This window comes from Protopterus annectens, chromosome 1.part2 (genome assembly GCF_019279795.1).
Source record: "Protopterus annectens isolate FY-2018-M chromosome 1.part2, PAN1.0, whole genome shotgun sequence".
Taxonomy (NCBI): Eukaryota; Metazoa; Chordata; order Ceratodontiformes; family Protopteridae; genus Protopterus; species Protopterus annectens.
In genome coordinates, this window is record NC_056727.1 from 540,636,982 (window position 1) to 540,664,302 (window position 27,321).

General features: G+C 41.5%; 1 protein-coding gene across 1 annotated transcript in view; it reads right to left on the minus strand.

Annotated features, from left to right (window-relative positions):
- The window catches only part of LOC122792381 (zinc finger protein 99-like), a 369,449-nt gene that overhangs the window by 80,769 nt on the left and 261,359 nt on the right, over positions 1 to 27,321 (minus strand). Inside the window, 1 exon segment of the mRNA XM_044060167.1 lies at positions 3,348 to 3,474. Within this exon segment, the coding sequence (XP_043916102.1) occupies positions 3,348 to 3,474 (127 nt within the window).

Here is a 27,321-nt window from a genome sequence, read left to right on the forward strand (position 1 = left end):
AAGAGGGAACATAAGGAAGTCATTATTAATCAAATCAGATGCAGGGGACTATATGGAAAAATTGATGTACTGCTTCTTGCATAGTCTTCTTATGCATCTTTGCAGGAGGCTTGTGAGAGAAGAGGGAGCCTTTCAGTCGGATGCCAAAATGGCCAGTGGGAGCTGCTGCAGTACTTTGAACTGTCTGCTTTGAATGAGACTGTAAAGGACATGAGACTCTGCAAAAGATAAAACAAGAACAGGAGAAAGGGCTGGGACCAATGTAGGGAATAATGTGAGGGGACCTGTCAGCAAGGATGAGTGCTGGCACAGAATTCAGACTGGTCTTAAAATTTGCATCAATCCCCAAGCAACTCTAGCCAGACTCCGAACCATAAACATTACAGGCTGTATTATACATGATGAAAATATATCAGCCTAAAGTCAGCATCAGAGCCTTGAGGCAGAGAACTGACAGCTGGCAGCATCGACTTTGGAAATTCCATGACAATTGTCGATGTCAGTAATGTCAAAAACCTAGGGACTTTACATCTGAACTTGACATCAAAGTCTCACTGATATCCATATTTGTGGGGACATGATAAAATGAGGTGTTCATGAGTATGGGTTAAAAAGGATTTTGTTATAGCGGCTAAGGATATGTGGGATGAGACTAAACAAAAGATACTATAAAAACTGAGAAGCTGGAAGGCTTTTGTTTATGGAAATGGATAGCAAGAGACAAACAGTGAAAATATTTTTAGTCCCTTTAGTTTTATATACAGTAGAGGAGAAGCTGTGGATAGTAATTAATAAAGAGTTGAAGGATCTCATCTGGGACGGGAAAAAGACAAAAGTCAAGGGGGATAAGTTGGTCCTTCCAACAGAACAAAATGGTTTGGGATTACCTGATTTGAAGGGATATTTTACAGCTACACAGTTAAGGCTCATATACATAACACAAGCAGAAAACTATAATTCAAAGTCCAAAGGGATGATGGTAAAGCAGACAGGTAATTCAAGAGAAAAGGGTCTGTATCCAATATCTAAAAGGAGAAGAACAACAGCAGCCATACACACTATTACATTCAAAAAGTAGCAAAGTATTCCAAGAACTAAACCAACACGAGAATAAAGAAAGGAGATTCTGCTGCTAGGGATGACTGCAATTAGAAGTAAAGAGAAAAGGTGAGGGGGGTGGAAATTACTGGAGAAAACTACTGACAGAGACACAGAGCTACTGGCAGCAAATAACTAGACAGGGAAAGTTAATAGAAGGGGAAGAGGCCCAAAAGACATTTGAACTGCAGCCTAGACTGGCTTCCCTATCAAGGACTGTCATCAGAGCATAGGCAAAGAGAAAGAGATAGGGGAATCCTAAGTGAAAAAGCTGCTCTAGTAGAGTTTTTAGTTGAATCTAGATCAGAAGCTTCTGTTAAAAAGGGATAATTAGTAGGGCAAGTAAAGTATTGCATGATAACTATAGGAATCAGAGGTGGACATAAAATATTAAGGAGGAGGATTGGATTAGCAATTCACAAGGAAGCAATGTGAGGACATATGGATGGCTCCCAAATATGGAACAAAGTTTAGAAGAGTTAGGATTTTGCTTGGAAGTGTTGTGTAGGTATATTTATACCCCAAGCAGACTCCAAAGAAGTTTTCCCCCAGGTAGGTGGCAAGAGCTGGAGATGAGATGGGGAGGAAAGAGGTAACTGGGACTGGCAGTGTAATGAGATGGCAGACTTCAAAAATTCTCTACAGTTTACTCTGATAGAAATATTGGGTAAGCAAATTGGTGTAACTAAGGAAACAATTTTTTTTTGAGCTGAGATAACAACATCTAAATTGACCAGACATAGTAAGGCCTTGTTAAGTTTAATTCTGGTGACTTCCAAAAAAGCAATTACTAGAAAATGGAAATCAAAGTCTAAACCATCTGTAGTTGAAGTAGTGAATATTGTAATGGAGATAAAAGAACTGGAGATAAAAGAACTGGAAGTGGGGTCTTTACAAAAGGATAAGGGCAAATTTTATAAGAAAAAAAAATGAAAATTGTGGGAAAATACATTCAGCCTAATGTTTTGGAGGAGGAATGAGGCTTAAAGGAAGGCAGGAATTGGGCAATCTAAGTAATGTTGGGTTGATGACAACTGTACAAAAGAATATATGCAATGAATAATGTGTGTAATGGTGAACACGTTAGTTTCTTTTTCTCGTATATAAATGTATGTCCTATGTCTTAAGTGATAATTCCATAAAAGTCTCAGTGAGAGAGTTTGTAGCATCAGCATCTAAGTCATACAAGCTGATGCCAGCTTCTTTACAGCCTGTGTGAAAAATGTAGTGACCGATCAAGGAAGATTCAACCACTGACACTTGGAGTGCAGGCAGCACATTTTAGCAGCAAAGAGCAGTGAATGAGAAACTAATTATCAGAAGAAACTGATAAAAAAACATAGAAACTATCCTTTACACACACCCAGTGACCATTAAGAGATTGTCTGAGCCTTTTATGCAGCAATTAAAATCTGCAAAAGAGAGCAGTGTGATGCATTATGGGACTGGGGAGGTTCTTCGTTGCCTGTAAAAGTCTGAACTGCTGAGCTGCCCTAGTTCTTCTAACCTAGGTCTGAGATACAGAGGCTGGACCTACTACCATTATCAGTCAGGTATTACGCTGTAAATAAATGACATGTAAAATAAAAAAAAGTTATTTATTGAAGACAGACTGATGGATTCCAATAGTAACATCTTGGGAAATAGGAGAGGCATACAATATCTCAAGGGGAAAAAGGAGCTACATATTGTGCAGGGGCTGTTCCACATAAATGAAGAGGTGCCCACAACTGGCATTAAACAGAGGCTATGATCATGAAAAGGTAAAAGTACAACGGATTTAATTTACAAAGTGATCAATACCCCAAATAATCCACACACAAAACTTAGATGCTGCAAATACAAGGACGTTTTAAGTATTATGTTTAAACACTTCCAACTGTACGAAGTCAGTATGAGAGATACCGGATGCTCCCACAAGTAGAAGATTTCTGAATTATTCATCTGGTTTAGTTTTCAGTGCTGACCTCTTGCTTATCATCTGTATGGCGTCGACATGTCTCTCACATGTTTTCCTAAGTGTTCCAATTTCTTTCTCCCAGTCAAACAAAAAGGAAAAAGAGAGTAACTAGCTCAGCTTATTCTATAAACTGCTGTTCTGTATTCATATACCTTCATCCTTTCATCTGAAAAGGGCTTACAATGGACCAGCTCATTTGTCTGGATAACATACAAAAACTTGGCATAACTTAATATCACTCTCAACTCTCAGAAAAAGACTTCACTTCCTAAGATGGGACTACACTTACCAACAGAAATCATTGTTTCATAGTTCTGTACCATCACTTCCCTGTGAAGCTCCTTGTCTTGTTTTTTTAACATCTTCCATTCCGCTTCTGAGAACATTACAGCAACATCCTCAAACATTTCTGGTACCTGAAAAGGACACACAGTGTACTTCAACTTTTATTTTAATTTGTGCAGTATTCATTTTGCTTTTTTTTCCTTCACCAGGAAACATTTGCATTTATTATTACAAGTCTAGTTACTGTTACAAGTGTAAAAACCACCAAAATAAAAGGAATGATTCCCAAAATAGTTACTACAAAATCCAACACTAATACGGCACCCGGACTGACTGGACCAGCACTAAATCTCAGAAATACAATATAAGAACTTTGCAAATCCTTTATATACAAAATCAACTTTATGAAAAACTTGGTCCAGTCAGTCCAGGTGCCCTATTGGTGTTGGACTAAAGTGTAATCTTACCCATGGATTAGCCAAGAGTAAATGTTTCCACAATCATCCTAACAACCAAGTGACTAACACACCATTTCAGTAGCTATCTCTGGACAGTAATGTTAGCAGACAATAAAGTCTACAATCCTTATAGTGCAAACGCATTTTTGGCAGTGTAATAGTCTGGTGTCATGTGCGTAGTTCAGCTTAATAGATTTGTAAAGAAAAGAAAAACAGTCCACCATTTAAATGGGACTGAGTGCAGAATAATTGATATGAAGAGTTTCATGTCTCTTACCTGCAGATTGTTAACTCGATACCAAGACTTTTATTTCTCCTACCTGCGGGTTATTAACTTCATACCAAGCGTTTCGTTTCTCTTACCTGTGGGTTGTGTGGCACTCTCATACAGGAAAGAAGAGGAAAGATGTCAAAAGATAAAGAGCAAATTGCTGGGCCCATGTTATTCATGGATTTCAGGAGACAAGTTAGTTGGATTAGACTAGAAGCTACAAACTGACTCAGCCCATGAGGTGAACTGCTGGTGGGACAGGGGTGAGTGGTATGAAGCTACACTGTTAAATGGAAAGGATATGTCCATGCTTGGCATCTGTTGGTTGAGGTGTTAAAGGAGGATTAGAGCAGAAGGTTACCATCCTCGATTGTGCATGAAGTGATTTTTAGGGTTGACTAAACAATAGTCCTCTCTCCCATCCCCCCTTTCTCCCTAAACTAAGCTAAGCAATGAGTAAGGGGTGGAGCATATACAAAAGGCTAATGTTAAGGAAAGGTGATATGGATTGAGTGATCCTTATAAGAAAGAAGGAAAACATGGATAAAGGGAGGAATGGTCCCATGACTGCCTAGGAACAGAAATCTGTGAGTAGGTGTACCTTTTAACTACTCCACAACTGACGGAGCACTCTATTAGCCCTTGCCCCCATGTGGGACTACTTTGCTGTACCAGTTTGGTAGTTGATATAACAGATTTCTGTACAGCCAATGAAAGACCAACTTCCTGGAGACTGTCACAGCCACAAAGGACCAATAAAAGGTATGCCTACAGTACAGCACTAGTGCAGTGACGTCAAAAGTGATGTAGACAAATGTCCCAAGTTTGAGATGGTAATTGTTTCCATAGCACAGATTGCAGTGGCCTTCTTGCTTATAACACCATGACATTGGTTTAGGCAGACCCTTTGAACTGTGACTGCAGAATTTTATTTTATTATGTTTGCAGTGTTTCTGTGCAACTGTTTGCATCTTAATAGTTACTTAGTAAGTGGTTTGGTGAAGGAGAAAATTACCTTCAAGTGATTTTGCTAGTCTGTAGCTCAGACTGACTCTGACCATCTTTAGTGGCTTGGCAAGGTACACAATAACTTTTACTGCCTCGTAGTGCTTGCTTAGATTAGTTGTCAGAAATTATCAGGGGCTCTCAGGTAGATGTTGCTTAACTATGGATATCTTTATCAGACTGTCCCAGGTGAGTTGTTGGATACCTTCACTGGAGGGAGCTAATGGGCAGTAACATAAGGTGATTTGGGCTGTAGTGGAGGTTTTTGGTTCCAGTGGTTATGGAGATTCCCCAGGTGTTGACACTGCTGGAGATTTGATACACGTGAAATGTCTTTGCTGAAAGACAGCGCATTAGTAAATGTGAAATCAGCAACTACAAAGATGAATGGGTTAGGTAGTATGGACAATGCTTTGCACAACTGAAAAGAATGAAACTATACAGCAGATAAGCAATTTGTGTCTCATGTGCTGGATTACATTAATTTACTTTGGAAAATAAAATGACAACTGTATGCATAGAAGCATATGACATGAACACGATTTCATGAAAGGATATTACTGTTTATGACCTTTTTGAACTGAGATAGGGCAGTGCAGCTTAGATGTTGAACGGTTCCAAAGTTTACCTAATTTGTAGGAACAGGTTAAAGTTTCCAAAAAGAGTTACTGGAGTTAGGGACTTCCAGTTTAGGGAAGTACGTAACAACAGATTTCTTCCATGTAGTTTTATAACAACCCATGACTGAAGTAAGAAACAGACATTTTTTAGGCAATTGTATAAACTATATTTAGTGGAGTGGTTATAAATGATTTTCTGATGCATCCCGAGGATATCCAAACCTGAACTTTTTATACTACATCATGCATTTGAAACAATGTGCAAAACTAAATGTAGCACACACTGTGTGCAGCTCTTAAAATACATTTTATTGCAGGTTATGCATCCCTTGTCTCATGTTGTACTGATGTTTAACTGACTGACATCATACTATAAATGAAAATACTGATTTATTACGGTTATTGTATACAATCATCTCCTCAGCCTCTTGCTACCCCATTCTGCCTAACAAGCTGCTAATGAAACATGATTATTATTATCCGCTTAACTCTGCCACACATGGAGTATATCTACATACTACGTTTTAATACCCTGTGTGGTCACTGTCTGTAAAGTGATGCTACTTTTTGATTCACGTTATAGGTTCATAGGTTGGTACTAGGCTATCGGTTCTAGGGCCTAAACAAGCCTGGCCATAACAATTCCCTGGCTATTTCTTCCCACACTATTTACTTCCCTGGACCCCTGTCTAGCAGGGTGACTGACTGATCCCTGGGGTGAATTTCCTTTCTCCCATCCAATCATTAAGGTTCTTTTTGAAGAGGGCCAAAGAGGTGCTCTACTTGACATGTACGGGCAGAGTCTGGAAAATCTCTGGGTCAGGAACGTACAGTTGTGTACCTACCATAAATGTAGATGTTTGAGTGTATTCACTGTTGCAGTCATTACAATTGGGTTATCCTGCTGGCAGGCTACCCACAGTCGGCCTGAATTCCAAAGTCCTGGTCCGGCGTCGGTTGCTGTCGCCCCCTCCCTGATGTCAGTGCGCCAGGGGTATAAAAGATGCAGCCGATGCCATTTTCTTCAGTTTTTCTTGCCCCAGATGTCAGGTGCCCCCAAAAGGGTAGGCTAATTTATGCCAATAAACATGCATGCAGTAAAGTAAAACTATTCCTTCATCTACAAGCAAATACACCACATAGGTTGCATAGAATAGAGAAGTACAGATAAGTCCCAGTAAAGGAAAGGGGGATGGTGGGTGGGTAACTTGGACTGCAACAGTGAATACACTCGAACATCTACATTTATGGTAGGTACACAACTGTACTGTTTATCGTGTTTCACTGTTGCAGTCATTACAATTGAATCCCAAAGCTAAGGTTGGGCGGCTGGGGCTAAATAGGATTAGGAGAGGCTATGAGGTCCTGCAGAACTGCAGTGGCAAAGCCTGCTCTGGATTTAGAGTAGAGAGGTAAGTGGTAGTGCTTTGAAAAAGTGTGCACTGAACTCCAAGTTGCAGCCTCTAAGATGTCTTTGGTTGGTACTCCTCTGAGGAAGGCTGCTGAAGTGGCTGCTGCTCTGGTTGAATGTGGACTAATGCCCTTATGCACTGATTTGTCATGCTGTGAATAGCAGAAATGAATGCGGTGGCCTATCCACTTTGAAATAGTCTGCTTTGAGATAGCCTTTCCTTGTGATCCTGCAGCATATGCCACTAGAAGTTGTTCAGTCTTTCTGAAAGCTTTGGTTCTGTCCAAGTAGAAGCGTAGCTGCCTGTGAATGTCCAAAGAATGCAGAAGTCTCTCACCCTTATTCTATGGGTTTGGATAAAAGGTAGGCAAATTAATTGTTTGATTGAGGGCCACACTGGACACTACCTTAGGCATAAATGTTGGGTTTGTCCTCAGAGAAACCCTGTCAGGATGGAAAATGATAAAAGGTTCCACAGCCATGAGTGCCTGTAACTCTGAGACTCATCTTGCAGAAGTTATTGCTAGGAGCAGAGCTGTTTTCCAGGATAAGAATTTTATATCAGTTGTAGAGGCTGGCTCAAAAGGAGGCAGTGTGAGTTTTTCCAAGACATAATTGAAGGTCCCATGCAGGTATTGGTGCTCTCCTTGGAGGTCTTGTGTTTTTGGCCCCTCTGAGGTACTGCCTTAGTAATGGATGAGAAAAAATAGGTGGTTCTGTATTGTAATAAGCTGAAATGGCAGAAGCATGAATCTTAATTGATGAAAAGGATAGGCCTTTGTCCAGCATCTCAGTTAAGTATTGCAAAATCTGAGGAATATTTGGTACAATCATGTCAAATCCTTGTGCCTGGTTCCAAGCACAGAATCTTCCATTTTTCTGCATAAGATTTTCTGGTGCTACGCCTGAGGGCCTCCAAAATAACATCCATCACTGCTTTAGAGAGAGAGGCGTGTTTTGAATGGTTACATTATCCGCCATGCTGCCATATTTAAGGTCCTGAGTTGGCTGTGCAATATCTGACTGTATTGTTGGGTCAATAAGTGAGGAATTTGAGGTAATGTCCAGGCTGGGCATTGAGACAAGTTCTTTAGGATTGGGTACCAGTGCTGGCGGGGTCAGTCTGGGGCAATCAGAATCATTTTTGGCTTCTCCTGTCTGACCTTTAGGAGTACATTGGGGAGGAGAGGCAGTGGAGGAAAGGCATATACTGTTAAGTTTTTCCAGCTGAAAGATAGAGCATCCACTTTCCATGCTTGCTTGTGATAAGTCCTTGTGCAGAATCTCTGTAGTTGGCAGTTGTGAGGGGAGGCAAACCGGTCTATGTCCGGGCATCCCCAGTTCCTTGTTATCATGCTGAAGACTTGAGGATCCTATTTCCACTCGTGGGGAACCATTAGGTTTCTGCTTAGTTCGTCTGCCTGAGTATTTATCTTTCCTGGCAGGTATTGTGCTTGCAGATGTACTTCGTAAGTCAATGCTGTGTCCCACAAAGTCATGGCTAGTCTGCAGAAGGGGTAGGAATGTGTGCCTCCCTGCTTGTTTATGTACCACATGACTGTAGTATTGTCCGTCTTTATCAATAGTTGTCCTGGATGAAGTAGATCCTTGAAGGCTGTCAGGGCATTTTGAACAGCTAGCATCTCTTTTTGATTGATATGTAGATGCATTTGGTTTGCGGACCATGTGCCCTGAATACATCTTCCTGGGATATGGGCTCCCCAGGCATACTCTGATGCATCTGTTGTTAATGTCTGCCTAGCTGTGGGTAAAGTGAAAGGCTGTCCCTTGTTGTGGTGATAGGCCTTTACCCACCATCGAAACTCCTGTTGCAGGCCAGGAATGAGGGTAATTATTGTTTCCAGACTGTGGCAATGTTGAGTCCAAACACTTTTTAGATACCATTGTAGTTTCCTCATATGCAGTCTTGCATATGGAATTAACAGAATGCAGGATGCCATGAAGCCCAATGCCTGCAGATTTTTTTTTGCAGATAAGTGGGTCTTTGTTGCCAACATTTTGAAATAAGTAGTCAGTTGTCTTGTCTGGCATGAGATAAGCCAACTGGGCAGTTGTATTTAAGCTTGCACACAGGAATATTATCTCTTAAGAGGGTACTAGTTTTGATTTCTTTTTGTTTACTGTGTACCATAGGCATGTTAGTAATTTTTTGACAAACGCCAGATGCTGTAGTAGTATGTTCTTGTTTTCTGCTTGAATAAGGCAGTCGTCCAAGTAAGGATATATTTGTGTTCCTCTTTGTCTGCAAAATGCAATTACTGGTGCCAGGCATTTTGTGAAGACCCTGGGTGCAGTAGATAAGCCATAGGGCAGTGCAGAGAATTGGTAGTGCATTGAGCCAGCTATAAATCTGAGGTACCTTCTGCATGATTGTCTGATTGGGACATGTAGGTATGCCTCTAAAGTCCCAGACCAAGCCTTCTTGCCCAGCATGGGCAGAATCTGCTGCAGAGTCAACATTCTGAATTTTGGAATATCCAGAAATGTGTTTAGAATAGACAGGTCCAGTTTTGGTCTCCAGGCTTTGTCCTTTCTGGGTACCAAGACCAGTCTTGAGTAAAATTCTTGTCCCTGCTCTTGCTGTGGTACTCGCTGAATGGCCCTCATGTCCATGAGGGACGAAACTTGTTTTTGTGCCTCTGCCCATTGATTGTGTGGCAGGTCTGGTATACCGTTTGCCCTTGGCAGGGTGTGAAAATGGAACCTGTAGCCTTGTGACACTATATTCAAGACCCATTTGTCCTGGGTGACCATGTGCCAATTTTGTGAAAAAAAGTGCTAGTTTTCCCCCTAAAGGAGCTGCCAGAAGATAAGTGATTGGCGCTGGTAGAGGGAAGTCATTGGGACTGCTTTTGGTATGGCTGTGATTTATCTTCTCCGCTTTTGGAGGTAGAAGCACCCCATTGTTTAGACCTGTATGAGCCCTGGAGCTGGGATCTGTCTCTGGGGCATCTGTATTGGCCTCTTTGTGGCCTGTCTGACACTGGAAAGGACCAATTCTTTGCAGGCCAGTTCCTGCTAAATCTGAGAGGTTGTACCTGTAAGAAATCCTTGACTGGCTGCATAGATTTAGCTTTGTCCTCCATTTTCTTCAACACCTCTTCTGCTTTAACACCAAACAAGGTATCATGCTGCAATGGAGCATCTAATAATTTTGCTTTAACATGGTCAGGCAGATTCTGTTCCTTTAAACAACAGGTAATGTTAATTTTCCTTTTCCTCCCTTTTTTACCTCCCCCTTTTCCTCCCTATTTAACATGTCCTCTTACAATACAATTTTATTCTTTTTTATAATTTCTGTATACTGTGATAATGCAATCCACTTACTGAATGATGCTGAATAAAGCTGAATAAAGCTGCCCAATTACTGACATCATCCAGGCCAGGCACTTTTTTTTTTTTTTTTTTTTTTTTTTTTATCAGTCCCTCCCCAAAAGTGACATCACCACAGCCGTCATCTGATTCTAACTAAAATAATAAGACCCACCCATTCTGTGATGTCATGGCTTGTCCTCCCCCCAGCTGAGTGCTGTTCATTTTATTCAGTAGTAGTGGTTTGGAAACACAGAAATTTGGTATGCTGATGCTTGTGGTGTGCATCGCTTGCATACTTCTGTTGTGTTGCACCCAGATATATATTGTGCAGTCGCGGGAATAGAAAAATTAAAACATTACCCTGGTATCAGAGGTGGCAGCATACACCACATGAGGAGTAGTAAATGCAAAATGAAAAGATGTATGTATATGTCGGTGGTTACTTATGCAAAAAACTGGTATGTATATTGGTGGAGATTTGGAAGGCATGAACAAACACACCAGTATATTAAGCCATAGCACCAATTGAACTGGAGGCTGGCAAATAGATTAGTAAGGGATTTTGTCCATGCATATTTAAAAAAATCAATAAAAAATTTACTTTGTTATATTAAATTAAATAAGAGACTAAACTGGTTAATAGTATACATGTTTTATTCTTAGCTCCTCAAATTAGTGCCATTTAAACTAAATTAGAAAAAGGCAGCAGTAAACAGCACTTTGCTGTTCTATTTTACTCAGTACTTTGTACGCATGCAACATCTATGAAATGACAGGAACTTTAGGCAAATGGAGGCCTGCATGATGTAACATTTTTGAGCCAAACAATGATTTCTGGGATACTGGATGGCAACCTGATTTATCCAAACCATAAACATCATGCCATGATGTTTTAAACATGTTTTTTGAGTCTGTTGTTGCAGTACTCCTTTAACCAAGCATGCCTCTTAATGACAGAACCAGTAACAGCGGCCCTGCAGGAGGCCTCCAGAGAATCAAAACCACATCATTGCAAAGTATGCTTTCCCACTTGTTCAGCTGCATGCAATAAATCCTGCATTTCTTTGTTTTCTGCACATTCAGAATTTGTCAACATTTTCAAGTAGTGACATAAGATATTGCTGATATTTAAGCATATGAAACTGACAATTTAAGGCCCTTACAGCCAAGGTAGCAGAAGTGTAAATCTTTTCCCCCCATCTGTCCAGGGCCCTTGAATCCCTATCAGAGAGGATAGGGTTTTTTGCAGTGGATGCCTTGACCCCTTTGGGACCCGGAGAGATAGTTTCTGGGTCAGCAGCAGGGTTTTTATAAAGAAATTTATGTGAATCAGGAACCCTGTAGAATCTGTCTGGCTTAACAGGAGCTGGTGGTAAAGAGTCAGGAGTCAGACTGGACTCTATAAATACATCATCTACAATGTCTAAAACAGGAGGAATAGAAAGGGGCCTGTGCTGAGGTAGTAAAAGAAAATCTCTGAGCCTTTTCTTAGATTCTGATTAATCTTGGCTCTCCTAGTGGAAGTGCTCCCTCATAGTATGCAGGGTCTCCCCAAAAGAGTAATCCTCAAGAGGAGAGGCTGAAGGGATAGATTCTTCAGCAACAGAATCCTCATAGGGAGGAAGAGAGTATCCCTGTTCAGAAGAGGAATCAGAGGAAATGGAAACCTGATCTGAAGATTCATATTCTGTCTCTTGCCTAGGCCTCTTATCAGGAGGGGGTGGAACCCCTGATCAACGTAATTAGGTCTTCGGCCATTTTAAGCATCTGTTTTTTTAGGCATGGAGGCCTGTCCAGGGGAATGTTGTACTTGTTTCTTTGTCTTTAGTGGTGCTTTAGTCTTTGCCTTTGAAGCTGAAGTCGTTTTCACATATAACTGTGTAGGCCTGAAAACACCCTCAGAAGTCGATGCCTGCTCAGTGGCTCTGGACCCATCTGAGGGATTAGTTTTCGAGGGTCCCATACCTTGAGTTTCCAGTGGCCTAGTCGGCTGCACGTGGGAGTCGGAAGCGGCCTGTGGCTCTAAGGTAGCAGGCGTCAGGGGCTGCGAAAGTGCCTCACTGCGAACTGGTGACTGGCCTAGCAGAAGCCTCGTCGTCGGTTTTGCACCTCGGATGCCTGTCCTTTTCTTTTTCTTTGCGCCTTTTTATAAATTCCGGTAGTCGGCTGTTCTGACGGCATTATAGAATTAAATCTTCTGCCAAAATACTGAAATGTAAAATCGTACCGACGCTTAATAGTGCATTGGTTAAATCTAGCACAAAACTGACAACTAGCAACGTCGTGGTCAGGGCCTAAGCAAGGAATACAGTTGTTGTTGTGTCTTTTGGCTTTTCCTGGTTAGGGGTCGCCACAGTGGAACTCCGGTCCGCTAATGATTGGCAGTAGATTTTTACGTGCTGAGTTGCCAGCCCTGATGCACTTCAACGAAGGTACGCCCATTCACACATGTCTCCACACAGAACACGCTCTAGCTGAGAATAAAACAAGACAACGTCTTACTGGGAGGTGACAACGTAAGAAAGAAAATCCTTATGAGGTATTTGCTTCCCACAAGAAATACAATTATTAACTTTTTCTGACATCGGTCTGGAGCAAGAAAAAAGTTTCCCCAATGGGATACTTAGCTTTAATGAAGACTTCGGATCTGAAATTCGAACTAGAAAATCTCAGGAGTCGGCCGACTGGCACTTGCAAAGTGCTTTTGCTTCAGGCACCGCGTGGCAAGAAAGACTGAAGAAAATGTCGTCGGCTGCATCTTTTATACCCCTGGCACACTGACGTCAGGGAGAGGGCGACAGAAACCAACGCCAGACCAGGACTTTGGAATTCAGGCCCACTGCGGGTAGCCTGCCAGCAGGATAACCCAATTGTAATGACTGCAACAGTGAAACACAATGAACATCTTATCCCTCCAGCATGTTTTGTTTATTGTGATGACAAGGTTTACATCTCTGGAGCGTGTGGCTCTGAGGAATTGGGATTTCTTTAAGTGTAGCATTTCCAACAGCTCTGGGTTTGACATGGCCTTGTATGTTAAGCAGAGATCGCCTCTGCTTAACAGGAGTAGATGATATACGACAGACTATAGCTGGAGTTTTTTAAGGCGGTCAGCATAGGGCATCTGCTTTAGGCCTGTTATTCTTTTAGTGAGGTATTTCTGCAGCCTTTCCAGTTGTTGCAGATGTCTTGAGAGATACATACCAAATGGGGCATTGTATTCTGTAATGGGTCTAATGAGGGATGAGTACAGTGGGACAATAACCTCCTTTTTCCTGGCTGAAAAGCCCTTAGTGATGAGGTGTGCCACATAGAAGGATTTCCTGACTGTTGTGGCGATGTGGTTATTGAAGGTGAGACCAATGTCCACCTGTGTCCCCAAGTCTCTTATCACAATTTCGCTGTTTAGTGTACTGCCACCTATGTGGTAATTCACGGGTACATGTTTTTTCCCAAAGGGGATAACTATACATTTCTTGGCATTGAGCTTGAGCCCATGGCTCTGGCACCAAGCATCTGTTTCTGTAAGGCCCTTTTGTAGAGTATCCACATCATTTGGGGATGCTGCTCAAAGTGCCATATGAACAATTAATTCTTGTATAAAGCATTCTTTACTGTACATTATCAGCTCACACATGCTCTGCTGCAAGCTTAAAACAAAGAAGTGGATTATTTGTACTCCGTGAAGCAAAACTAATCGTAACAGGAGGAGACAGCATTACCGTCCGGATATATGCCACATACTGGAAGTAAATTAAGATGTGTGCCTACCTTAATGAAAACCAGCTTATCTGCAAAAACAGATTGACATTTACTTTTTGAATAGAAAAGCTTTGAGTTTCATAGTAGGCTGGGCTGTACAGCACATCAACCCATCAGAATAGAGATCTATCTTGACAGAAAGCCTTCTGGTTTTGAGAGGTTGCTGACTCCACCTAGTTTAAACCTCTTCAGCAGGTGAAAGTATCACTGCTTGTGTTTAAGCCTGCATCTGGTTCTTCAAAAAACATTGAGCTGAGAATCCAACCAAGGCTTCTGTGTCATCAATGATTAGGGTGTATACACACTGTAACCAAATAATATATAAACTGTAGCCAAGTAATCAAAGATGTAAAGCACACCAGAAAAATGTTAAGGTGATCACCTGCAACAGACTCCATTTAAAGGTAGCGTTAGACAAGACCATGATGTGCTGTGATGACAGCCTTAAAATACCTGTATTGTACCAGTTTGGGATTTTGGGGTGGCAGCTGGGGTACTTCACTGTAGGTCAAATGGGATTACAGTTAAGACTACAAGACCAACCCCACCAAGTCAGAAGTTACCATGACCAAAGAATGCCCATACTGATGCAGTATGGAGGTAATTATAGGAACAATCAAATATCTTCATAATATATAGGAGTTATTTTACAATAACCAGAGTCCTCCTCAACCCAGACACTAAAATGGTCCAAAGGAAGCCAGTCTGGACTATTAGAGAGACAGGTGACAAGGAAATCAATGAACTCTAGAAGGAAAATCCTCACACAGCCAAGAAGAGTAGGTGGAAAATCACCTGTAGTTTTTTTCCTGTGCCCATGACATTCAAATGACCTGGTATCTCCTTCAGTTATTTGGGTCAAATACAGAAGCAGTGATAAAATAATGCTACACCTGCCCTGATCCTATCCTGGAATGGGCACTTAAATAATGGGCAGCACAGGGACAATGCTGCTGCTGCCAATCAAGGACCAGAATTACCAGCTAGCCAAGTCTGCATTAAAAACATGAGATCAGTAGTTCACAGCAAGTCAGAGATAATCACAGCCTTGTTTCGGGTTACAGGTATACCTCATGTTACACTATAACATTCATTACAGGCAAAGTGGGGAACAGGACCCTCAACACCTGCCTGAGAAGACTGTCAGGAACTCTAGGTACATCACAAACACAGGTGGACTGTAGACTACAGGAAGTTTAGCCTCATTAGGACATCTGGTGATCACTACCATAAGCTCCATGTTTGCACTGAGAGGCCCTGTACAGATTCATCGCTAACAAATGCCTCATTTCAACCTCTGCAGATGATTCTTCTGGCAAAAACAAACATACACTCAAGTGGGAGAGGGTTAATGGGACAGACATCCTTCAAGATATCCCTCCTGTAAACAAACTACAGCATGCACTGGAGCCATGTAAAAATACAGAAAAATTATGAGCTATTCAGCAAATGAAGCACATTGAATAAAACATAATAAAGTACAAACGAAATGCAAGAGTTCACTAATGCAAGTGCTAGAATAAAAGATACAGCAGCCACAAATCAAAAGGTTTAATATCTAGAATCAAAAAGTAGAATGCTTGGTTTTCTAGGCCCTAATGTCAGCCAGTGTTCTGGTTTTGGACTAGTCAAGGAAACTGGTGTTTGCCACCAAGTAGTCTAAGTTCAAGATTCCTAAGGAGTATGGAATGTACCAATCACATTCATAACAGCTCAGTTATATTATTTAGGTTTGCATTTAGTACACACCATGAATTTGTCTGTTCTGTGTGTCTCAGCACATTATAGTCTTTATATTGCTAACTAAATTTAAAATGCTGCCTTTTTAAATACTTTTGTTGCAAGAGTTATTCATCAGAGCATGGACATATGAGAAGATGAACCAAAACGAAATAAACTAAGGCATAGAGGACAGAATCTTAGGTTTCTTAGGTTAAGATTTCCAGGAGCAGTAAATTTCAAATACACCTAGATATTAGTTCAGTAACCAAGTACACGCAATATACCAGATACAAGTCCCCATACCAGGTAGAACTGTCAAGACTGCTACATCAAATGAGCAAAACAATGTTGAAAAATGTGCAAATATGACCACAATGAAAAGGAAACAAGGTGCTCCACTTCCAATGTCCCAAGCACCCCTGATCTAATTAATTATGAGTCCGCTGTTAAAGTCACCCAAATATTTAAAGAAGAAATCCAAATTCTGATGTTTTACTAAGGTAAGTTAACAAGGTGAGGTCTTGACAGGTAGAAAAACTATTGCTTTCAGTTTAGTATTTTCAAAAATGGTAGTAAGGTTGCTTTAGCTCACCAAAATAGACAAGAAACTCAAAGTACTTTGTGTTAGAATAAGAGGTAAGCAAATTAGGAAATACAAAGGATAGTACTTATTAGTCCAGACAGACTCCACAAGTTGAGAACATAGAAAAGTATCTAAATTTGCCTGCAACACTTCTTGTAGTATTCAGTGTTTTTAAAAGGCTTCTAGGGTTCAACACAAAACCTTACAGTTGGAAAACACTGCAGACAATTTCCAGTCAATTATAAGGCCTGCAAACTACACTCACACTTTCAATGAAGAAAAAGTGGAAGGTTTAAAAATGAACAGTCCCTTCCAAAGGCAGCATCAATTGTCCCCTTCTCAAAGGACATCACCCAACACATTTCCTTTCCCCAGTGAGTATATCCACCCTAGAGAAGGCCCCCCATACTTCCACATGTTAAAAAGACTTAGCAGCAGCTTCTCCTCTTTGGTATTTCTATTCCAGTTAGCTTCCCAAGTACAAACCATACTGATGCTGAATGAAACAGAGATTCTTTGGTTAGAAAACGGTCTCCCTTGATCTTGTATCATTTTGCCTATAATACCTAGAAGTTTCTTGCCAGCACAAACACACCTGCAGTTTGTTTTATTTCACACTCGCTGGGATTATAAAGCTAATGGGCTCCAAGAATTCAAGCTCTTTTCCTCTACACCGTTATTTACAGCTGCGTAATTGCCCTCCTCTGGGGCCATAAGCTTGAGTCCATTGAAGTCTGAAGATAAAGAAATATTATTACCAATGGGAACATTTTCTTTTTCTCATTAGAAATCTAATTCAGCTGACTGAGTGAGAGAAGGTGTGACCGTGATAGGATCCAACACCACAAAGTTCCACATTTTAAAAATCTTAGCTATTACTTTATAGTTCAAAAAAGAACTCTCTAAAAATCTGTTACACACTAGTGAGGAAAAAGTATGTAACAGTCACTGTAAATAAGTCACTGACATGGTTATTAAGGATTTTTAAAAACTTTCCTGGATTTCTCACCATTTCCACTCCAACTGAATGAAATTGCAATTTGACAGCAGATATCACCAAATTAGGCCAATTAACTGTACTCTCACACAGCATCAAGGACAGAAGTAGATTTTCAAGAAAAGGTCACATCAGTATGTCTGTCCTTATGAAAACATTCAGTAGAAAAAAATTTGCAAAAAGTAGTTATTGTGGCAGGTTTCAATTGTGTAGAACTTCATAACACATTTAAAAATATATATTTTGCTAGTTATACATGTAATGGCACAGTCTTCCAGGAAACAGCTGAAAAAAGCACACAGTTACCTCCAGTTTACACCTGGATAGCAGGACCTGCTAGTTTCTATTTGGGAGATTTGTACATTAGCAACATTCCAGCATTGTCTCTGGAAACTCCCTTTCTTAAATCTATAGTCACGCCTATAAGCTCCAAGTCTCTCAAAAAAAGCAACCCCATTTTAAAGCAATAGATAACAAAAACATCAGTGTGTTGTGTCACACATCCCTCCTACAGTCCAGACCTATGCAGCTAATCATCATTAATAGAGGTAACAGTTAACCAAGCATGCAAAATCTGAAGGTAATGCTACTCAATGCTAGAAGTCTAAACCTCAAAATGCACTCTCTGGAGGCACTCCTAAAAATGAAGAACATCGATATTTGTGCAGTAACTGAGACCTGGTTCAAGGCTCCAGAGAGCACCCCTGCAATACCAGGCTACAATTCTTACCACACTTTTTAGCCACAAAACCAAGACCGAAACAATAAAGGTGGAGGAGTGTCCATATTCACCAAGGATATTCACACCTCCAGGCTAGTTGCCCAACACAATGCATCTGAAATTCTCCAGATGCAACTAACACTAAGTAAGACTGCAATCCAAACTGTAGCTTGCTACAGATCCCCCATCATGCCCCAAGATTCTCACTACACCTTTCTAAACATACTGAAACATATTAAGATACAACCAAACACCATAATACTGGGTGATTTCAACTACCCTGCCATTAACTGGGAAAACTACTCGGGTACCAACTCCTTTTCCCAACGGTTCTTGGAATTCATAAATTCCAACGCCCTGGATCAACTAATCCATTGTCCCACCAGGGGCTCCAATATCCTAGACCTGGTCATTACCAACATGGGAGACAGATGCTCCACACCAGTGGTCACCCCCTCATTGCTCAGGTCTGACCATAAGCAAATCACCCTTGACATCCACATCCCACCCCCACCCCCCAGTAAGGAAACCTCCTTAAAAAACTTCTCCAAAGCCAACTTCATGCTACTGAAGTCAGAAGTGACAAACTTCAACACCCACACAGACGGGATCTGGAAGTTCAACTGCAGAATCCTACACTAAGGCACTGTACGAGCACAACCACTCATGCATGAATCATGCCATCACAAAGAGAACCAAGATGCTCTTCTCCAAAAAAAGGAAGCCAATCTGGTGGTCCCCTGCTATAAACAAACTATACAACAGAAGCAAGAAACTGATGCAGAAAAGAGGAAAATCCCAGGATGCAAAAAACTCCCTCACCAGCCTCAGTAAGAAGCTGAGATCCTCATAAAATCCTCAAAAGCTAGCTACGAAAATAAAATTGCCAAAGATTCCAAAGACAACCACAAGGCATTCTATAGTTATGTCAAAAATCTAAATGGCAATGCTCAGATCTGCTCTGAGCTACAACAGAATGGCATTAAATATACTGATCCCAAGGATATTGCAATATCCTGGCAGGCCGATTTAGTGCCAACTTCACCCCCCTCTCACCCCATAAAGGCCCATCTCAATACCAAAAGATTGCCAAATTCCGATAATCATGGCCACACAGGTAGAAACCAAACTCTCCAAAGCTAAGAATACAGCATTCATGGGACCAGATGACATCCCAGGCTGTGTACTACATGAACTACAAAATCAACTGGCACCTCACCTAAGTATCATGTTTAATCATAGCCTCACCTCAGGCTTCATGCCCACTGAGTGGCGCACAGCTACAGTTATCCCGCTCCACAAGGGAGGATCCACTTTGGATCCAGGGAACTACCATCCCATCAGTCTGACAAGCCTGATCTGCAAGGGCATGGAACGCATTATCATGGAACTTATAAACAAAGACATTGGCAACTTTCAAACACTGGACCCCACCCAGTTTGGGATTGTGAAGGGCCGATCTTGTCTCCTGAATCTGATTGACTTCTTCAAATCAGTCTCCAGAGCTGTGGGCGAGGGTAAGGCAGTCCACACAGCCTATCTGGACCTTGCCAAGGCCTTTGACACCATCCCCCACTCTGGAATCATAGATAAACTTACTAAGTTGGGCATAAATCCCTACATCACTTGATGGGTTGCCAACTGGCTTACTGACAGAACCCAGACTGTAAAAGTAACCAACTCCAAATCCAGCTCCAGACAAGTGACAAGTGGAGTACCTCAGGGTTCAGTCCTGGGACCACTCTTGTTTGGCATCTACTTCTCTGAAGTACAGGCCAACACTAAGGGACTCTGGCTAACAAAGTTCGCAGATGGCTGCAAACTGGGAGCCATTATTGAATCCTCAAATGATGTGGCTATTCTACAAAAGGGCCTTACAGAAACAGACGTCTGGTGCCAGAACCATGGGCTCAAGCTTAATGCCAAGAAATGTATAGTTATCCCCTTTGGAAAAAAACATGTACCTATGAATTACCACATAGGTGGCAGGACACTAAACATTGAAAGTGTGATGAGAGACTTAGGGACACATGTGGACAGTGGTCTCACTTTCGATAACCACATCGCCACAACAGTCAGGAAATCCTTCGATGTGGCACACCTCATCACTAAGGGCTTTTCATCCAGAAAAAAGGAGGTCATTGTCCCACTGTACTCATCCCTCATTAGACCCATTATAGGAGTATAATGCCCTGTTTGGTATGTACCTCACAAGACATCTGCAACAGCTGGAAAGGCCACAGAAATACCTCACTAAAAGAATCACAGGCATAAAGCAGATGCCATATGCTGACCATCTAAAAAAGCTCTAGCTATACTCTGTGGCATATTGTCTACTCGGAGGTGATTTCTGCTTAACATACAAGGCCATGTCAAACCCTGAGCTGTTGGACATGCTCCACTTAAAGAAATCCCAATCCCTCAGAGCCACATGCTCCAGGGATCTAAACCTTGTCATCACAATGAATAAAACATGCTGGAGGGATAGGTTCCTGACCCAGAGACTCTCCATACTCTGGAATAGACTGCCCATACATGTCAAGCAGAGTGCCTCATTGGCCCTCTTCAAAAGGAACCTTGATGATTGGATGGGGATATAGAAAATTCCCCCCGGGGATCACGTCAGTTTGCCCTGCTAGACAGGGGTCCAGAGAAGTAAAGATTGTGGGAAGAAATATCCAGGGAATTGTTATGGCTAGGATTGCTTAGGCCCTAGGGCCAATAGCCTAGTACCAATCCATGAAGGAGTTTAACACTTCTCAAATTTTTGAGCAGACAGGATTTCAATTCTCCCTTGTACATGAATACTTCAGCATACAGGGTATGGGGCTGTAATATGTTTGTATTACATTCCAGACTTGGGTATGTTTCACAGGGGGCCATGTTGACCTCTTAATCAGTTTTGCTCCCAAGTCTTGTCCACCCAGGTTAGTCTCCCAAGTAAACAACAAAAAAGTCAGCTTTTGGCTACCAACTCCATTATCTGTTCTCTTTGGTAGAATCACAGACTCCAAGCCACCATACCCTGGGAATGCTAACAACTGGAAACCTTTTGACTTCTGGAAAACTAAACTAAAGAATGCTTTGTCGTTGTCCTTGGCCTGGGAGGCCAAACTTACCTTAAATTTGGCTTTGGTAGACTTTACTTGTCCTCTGAGTTGTTTGTTTAGTTTGATGAGAGTGCTTTTATCCTGCTGGGTACTGCACCTCCTAATTTCTGCCATGATTTTCTTTCTCCTGTTATACAGCCGATTGATTTTGTGATTCCATCAGGGTGGCTTTCTTTTTGAGTTAGTTCTGTACTTCTTCCTGGTGGTAAAGCCGCCCCTATGCAGCTATTAACATGCTTGCACAGTGTTTCTGTGAACAGTTCTGCAGAGGCAGGAGTGTTCTCAGGGTTTATGGGGGCTTGAAATTTTGCCAGGTTCTCACTTAATAGCAGGAGGTTACCCTTAGAATAGTTCTTGAATTTCCAAGTTTAGCTGGGGCTCCAGGTTTCATTTTACTACAAAGGAGACCATTTTATGGTCTGACCTTACCAGGGGAGCCATTACAGTAGGGGGTGTGCAGCAGTCTCCCATACTGGTGAGGACCAGATTCAGTATGGTTGCACCCCTGGTTGGAGTACTGATTATCTGGTCCAGGGAGTTTGTGTTTACAAAATCCAGGTTGTGCAGGACTCTACTAATACATGTTCTTACAAATCAGTATATTTAATATTTCTTACAATCAGTATATTTAATATTTAAACATTTCCTTCATTGTCTTCCAAAACAGATTCCAATGTGTTTACATTATCCCTTCCAGTAGAGTTATAGTGGCATCTGCTTTATCATCAAGGCTTTCCTCATGGTCTAGTGCTGACAAACGCAGTCTTCTTTATCACTCTCCTCAGCCTGTGTTCTGCTGTAGCATTCCAGTGAAATAGAGCCGCAACTCTAGGAACTGGTGAGTGTGTTTTTTTCCATAAAAGTTGGATCCCATTGCTAATGACGCAACCAATGCCTCTGACTTCTATCCCACTTAAATAATTGTATTGTTAAGGCAGCCCTTACCTACACTACATAGGAGACATTTAAAAACACTCCCTATGTTGGAATACCCATACAAATAAAATTATATAACAAGAGAAATAAATTGTTTAATGTTTATAAGAGGTCTTATTCTACTTACTTTAACAGCAAACTTACTGAAGAGAATAAAGAGCTTAAAATAGGAAGCTCAAAACTTAAAATAGGAAGCTCAAAACTAATTAAGAATTCAGATTAATCCAAACAGAGCCCCCCCTTTTTGCACATGGGGTCACGGTATCACATCAACAGTGAATCATCTAGAGCCAATGTTGAAGCCACCTAGCCTTGCTGTAAACAATGAATTAATATACCCCCCTAAAACCAAAAATAGCAACACATCTTTCTTTAACTATCAGGAAGTCAAGAATGAATACCAAACAACCAAAAAGAAATAGCCAATATCCTAGCTGACAAATTTAGTACAAATTTTACACCACACATTTAAAGGTTGCACAGTCCCAAACATCCCCTTTAATTACTATGCAACAAAGTTCTCTCAGCCCTCTCCAGACCTAAGACACCTCACTCATGAGCTTTGGTAATACACCAGGTTGTCTGGTTACCAAAGGCAAATATGGCCTATCTGAATCCCTACTTAACCTATTTAATCTATTCCTCAACACTAGTTACATTCCTGAAGCTTGGAAAACAACCACTGAAATGCTACTACATGAGGGTGGTCCAACCATGGAACATGGGAACTATAAACTTCTTAGTCTCACTCGTCTCCTATGTAAAGCTATGGAGTGTGTTATCTGACCTCACTAATCTGGACATTGAGAATGTCTGAACCCCAGCCCCTCATCAATTTGGCAAAGGAAGGTCCTGCCTCTTTGACCTCATTAATTTCTTTGAGAAAGTAAATGAAGCATTGGATGGCAGTTATGTAGTACATACAGATTATCTGGGCATGGCCACGATAGTATCCTTCATGCAGGTATTACTGACAAACCCATAAAATCTGAATGTAAATCCTTAAAAAAATTAAGTAGACAATTAACCGGCCATCTAACACAACACACATGGTTAGAGTCACTGGTGCCACATCTGAAAGCCACAAAAAAGTTAACAATAGTATACACCAGGACTCAGTGCTGGGCCCGCTCTTATTTGGCATTAATTTTGCAGATGACAATAAACTGGGTGTTGTTATTCAATATTTAGTGAATCACAACTGGTCCAACATGGGTTAATGCCATGTTAACAATTGGTGCAAAGACAGTGGTCTCAAATTAAATGTGAAAAAATGTTCAGTAGTTTATTTCGGTAAACAAAACATTTTCAGAATAATATAGGTGGCACACCTCTCCAATCAGACACTGTAGTATGGGACAGTTCCTTATCGTTTCTCCATCATGTCTCTGTAATAGTGCGAAAAGTCTTCCATCTGGCTTATAAATCTTCAATAAGAGCCAAATAAGTCTTTATTCTCCCTTTATTCACATCTTATCTTGACCATTAGTGAATATAATGCATATGTTGTTATGCATTTGCCGAAACATATTAATTAGTCAACTTTCGACACCTCAGAGATTCATAACTAAAAATATCAGTGGCCTCAAAAATCTTAGTTATTGGGACAGGCTGGCAGCCTTGTTTCTGTACGGAGTCTGTTATAGACTCCTCAGTGGAGATCTGAGTCTAGCCTTTACAACCATGAAAGATCCAGACCTCTTTGATCTCCTTTTCCTTTGTAAAACAAATGATACCCCAAATACCCAGTTAAAGAACAAAACCTTCAACGGAAAGATCCATACCAATATATCCCTGACCTCTGGAATAAACTTCCAGTAAATGTCAGAGAAGTACCCTTACCACCATCAAAGTAAGCCTCAAATTCTTTCTTGTTTTTACCTCCTTGAGACTGGAGGGAACTTTTGAACATGGGGTTTTGACAAGGCTTACAATGGTCAGCAGACTGATTGCCCAATACTTACCTATGAACCAAAAAAGTACAGTTGTGTACACTTACCATAAATGTTGATGTTAGAGTGTATTCACTGTTGCAGCCATCACACTTGGGTTATCTGCCTGCAGGTAGCCCTCAGTCGGCCAGAAAACCAGAGACTTAGTATTTCTGCATTGGTTGCTGTCACTTCAGGTCTGATGTCAGGTCAACAGGGCTATAAAAACAGGCAGCCGGCACCATTACATCAGTTTTTCTTGCCCCAAATGTCAGGAGCCCCCCAAATAGGGAGCTAAGTTATGGTGGAAAAAACACCACCAGTAAAAAGTAAATACCAATAGCCCTGTAAGGGGTGAGTAATAGAGAAGGAGAGAGTGAGAGAGAGACAAGGGGGCTGGAGGGTGGGAAACCAGGACTGCAACTGTGAATATACTCGAACATCCACATTTATGGTAAGTGTACAGAACTGTACTATGTTCTTCGTGTTTCACTGTTGCAGTCATCACACTTTGGTTGGAGGCAGTCAAGTAGGGTTGGGGCTGGCTAATATGCCCTGCAGGACTTCTCTTGAAAAACCCGCCCTGGATTTGGAAAAGATAGGCAGGTGGTAATGCTTGGTGAAGTTGTGAACAGAACTCCAAGTAGCAGTTTCCAGAATGTCCCTGGTAGGGACTCCTCTGAGAAAGGCTGTAGAGGTTGACGTTGCCTTAATGAAATGCGTTCTGACCCCCAGAGAGGCTGGTTTCCCATGGTGTTTGTAACAGAAATGGATAAAGTGTGCTATCCATTTTCCCCTGGTGCAAAGCTGACTAGTAACTGGTCAGATTTCCTGAAGGGCTTGGTCTTATCAAGGTAGAATCTGAGCTGTCTGTGCACGTCTCAAGAGTGCAGGATCCTTTCCCCTTTATTTGGAGGATTAGGGAAGAAGGTTGGCAAATGGATAGATTTGTTGAGAGCCACACTGGACACCACTTTAGGTATAAAAGTAGGGTTAGTCCTGAGGGACACCCTGTCAGCATGAAAAATAATGAAGGGTCCCACAGCCTATTTTTCAAATAGAATTTTATTGATTTTACGGTACATGAAAATCACACATAAATGCAGTTTAACAATGAGCAATGATACAAAAGCGAGCATACAGCCACCAACTACATACAATATATACAACAGTGCTGCTTAAGACTAATATGACATCTAAGAGAAAACCTAATGTAACATGTATATGCAAAGGATGATTACTAGAACTTAACAGAATGTATTGACCCTGTTTGAGATTTATAAGGGGGAAAAAAGAGAGGACATAATTTATCTTGATCCACCGTACTGCCATGGTAATGGGAAAGACTGTATAGCAGCGATAACTTACCCAAGTTTATCTATACTTAATTGTCAGCTAAGTGCTCAAACATGGTATTCCAAAATGTCAGGTAGTAAACCCGCTTTCGAGAGTATGTTGTTAGAAGTTTTGTGACATAATGTATTTAATAGCCAAACATCTAAAACCTCTCAAGGACAACTTAGTGCGATCCAACCAATGTTTGGTAATATAGAATTTGACTAAAAGGCAAAGTGTAATTAAGGTACGCTATCTTAGTTTTGACATTTTAAGGTTAGTAACATGCAACAGTGCCATCTCCCATGAGAGGGTTGATTTGTGGTATCCCATCTTATCAAGTCTCACTTTGAGGGAGCACCAGATACTGTGGGAGTATCTGCAAAACCATAATATATGTAGGATATCAGCCTGCGGGTAGGAGCAATAGGGGCATGCAGTAGATACATTTGGGTTAAATTTATTTAGATGGACTGGAGTAACATATAAATTATTGGTAATCATAAATTGTGTATAAGTGAGTTTCTTAAATGGGGAAAACATAAGTGTGGATTTAACAGATGCTAGCTTTTGATCTATTAAGACACAGGCATGGATCTTAATGGAAGAGAAGGACAGGCCTCTGTGGAGTAGATCTGCTAGGTGATCCAGGATTAGAGGTAAGGAGGGCAGTGCTGTGTCCACTCCTTTAGAATGAATCCAGAACTATATCTTTTCCACTTATCAGCATAGGATTTCCTTGTACTGGGTATTCTGGCTTCAAGAATGACGTCCAGCACCTGCTTGCTTAGGCTGGCCACTGGAGGAGAATTCAAAGAATAAGCCAGGCTGCAAGGTTCAGTCTTTGCAGTTGCAGATGCAAGATCTGTCCCTCCTGCTGAGTGAGGAGGGTTGGGATCTGGGGTAGGTGCCATGGTAGCACCGGTGACAGACTGTGCAGTAGTGGGTACCAATGCTGGCATGGCCAGTCTGGGGCAATCAGAATTGCCCTTGGTCTGTCTTGTCTTATCTTGAGTAATACTCTTGTAAGAAGAGGCGGGGTGGGGGAATGCATAGATTGAGAGTTTACCCATTCGAAAGATAGGGCATCCACTTTCCAGGCCCTGCTGTGAAGTGTCATGGTGCAGAATTTGTTGAGCTCGTGATTGTAGGTGGAGGCAAAAAGGTCCACTTCTGGGGTCCCCCATTTCTGGGTTAGAAGGCTGAAAATGTTGGGGTCTAATTGCCACTCATGTGGGTCTAGGAGGTTTCTGCTTGAAGTCATCTGCTCGAGAGTTTTGTTTGCTGGTAGGAATTGAGCTTGCAGATGAAAATGCATGGCCAGTGCCGTGTTCTACAGGGTCATGGCTAGCCTGCACAGTGGGTAAGAGTGGGTTCCCCCTGCTTGTTGATGTACCACATCACTGTGGTGTTGTCGGTTTTTATTAGCAGGGGTCCTGGTGACACAGCAGGGATCTGAAGGCTGTCAGAGCATGGTGAACAGCTAGCATCTCTTTTTGGTTAATGTGCAGATGAATTTGACTTGGGATCAAGTAGCCCTGAATGCACTTGTCGTCCAGATGTGCCCCCCAGGCATAGTCTGATGCATCTGTGGTTAAGGTCTGGGCGGGGTGGGGTTGTGTAAAGGGAAGTCCCTTGTTGTGGTTGCATGCTGCTGCCCACCAAAGAAACTCCGTCCTTAGACAATGTATGACAGGTATGATGATTTCCAGGTCCTGAGAATGTTGGCACCAAAGGCTTTTTAAGTACCATTGAAGTTTCCCCATATGCAGTCTGGCAT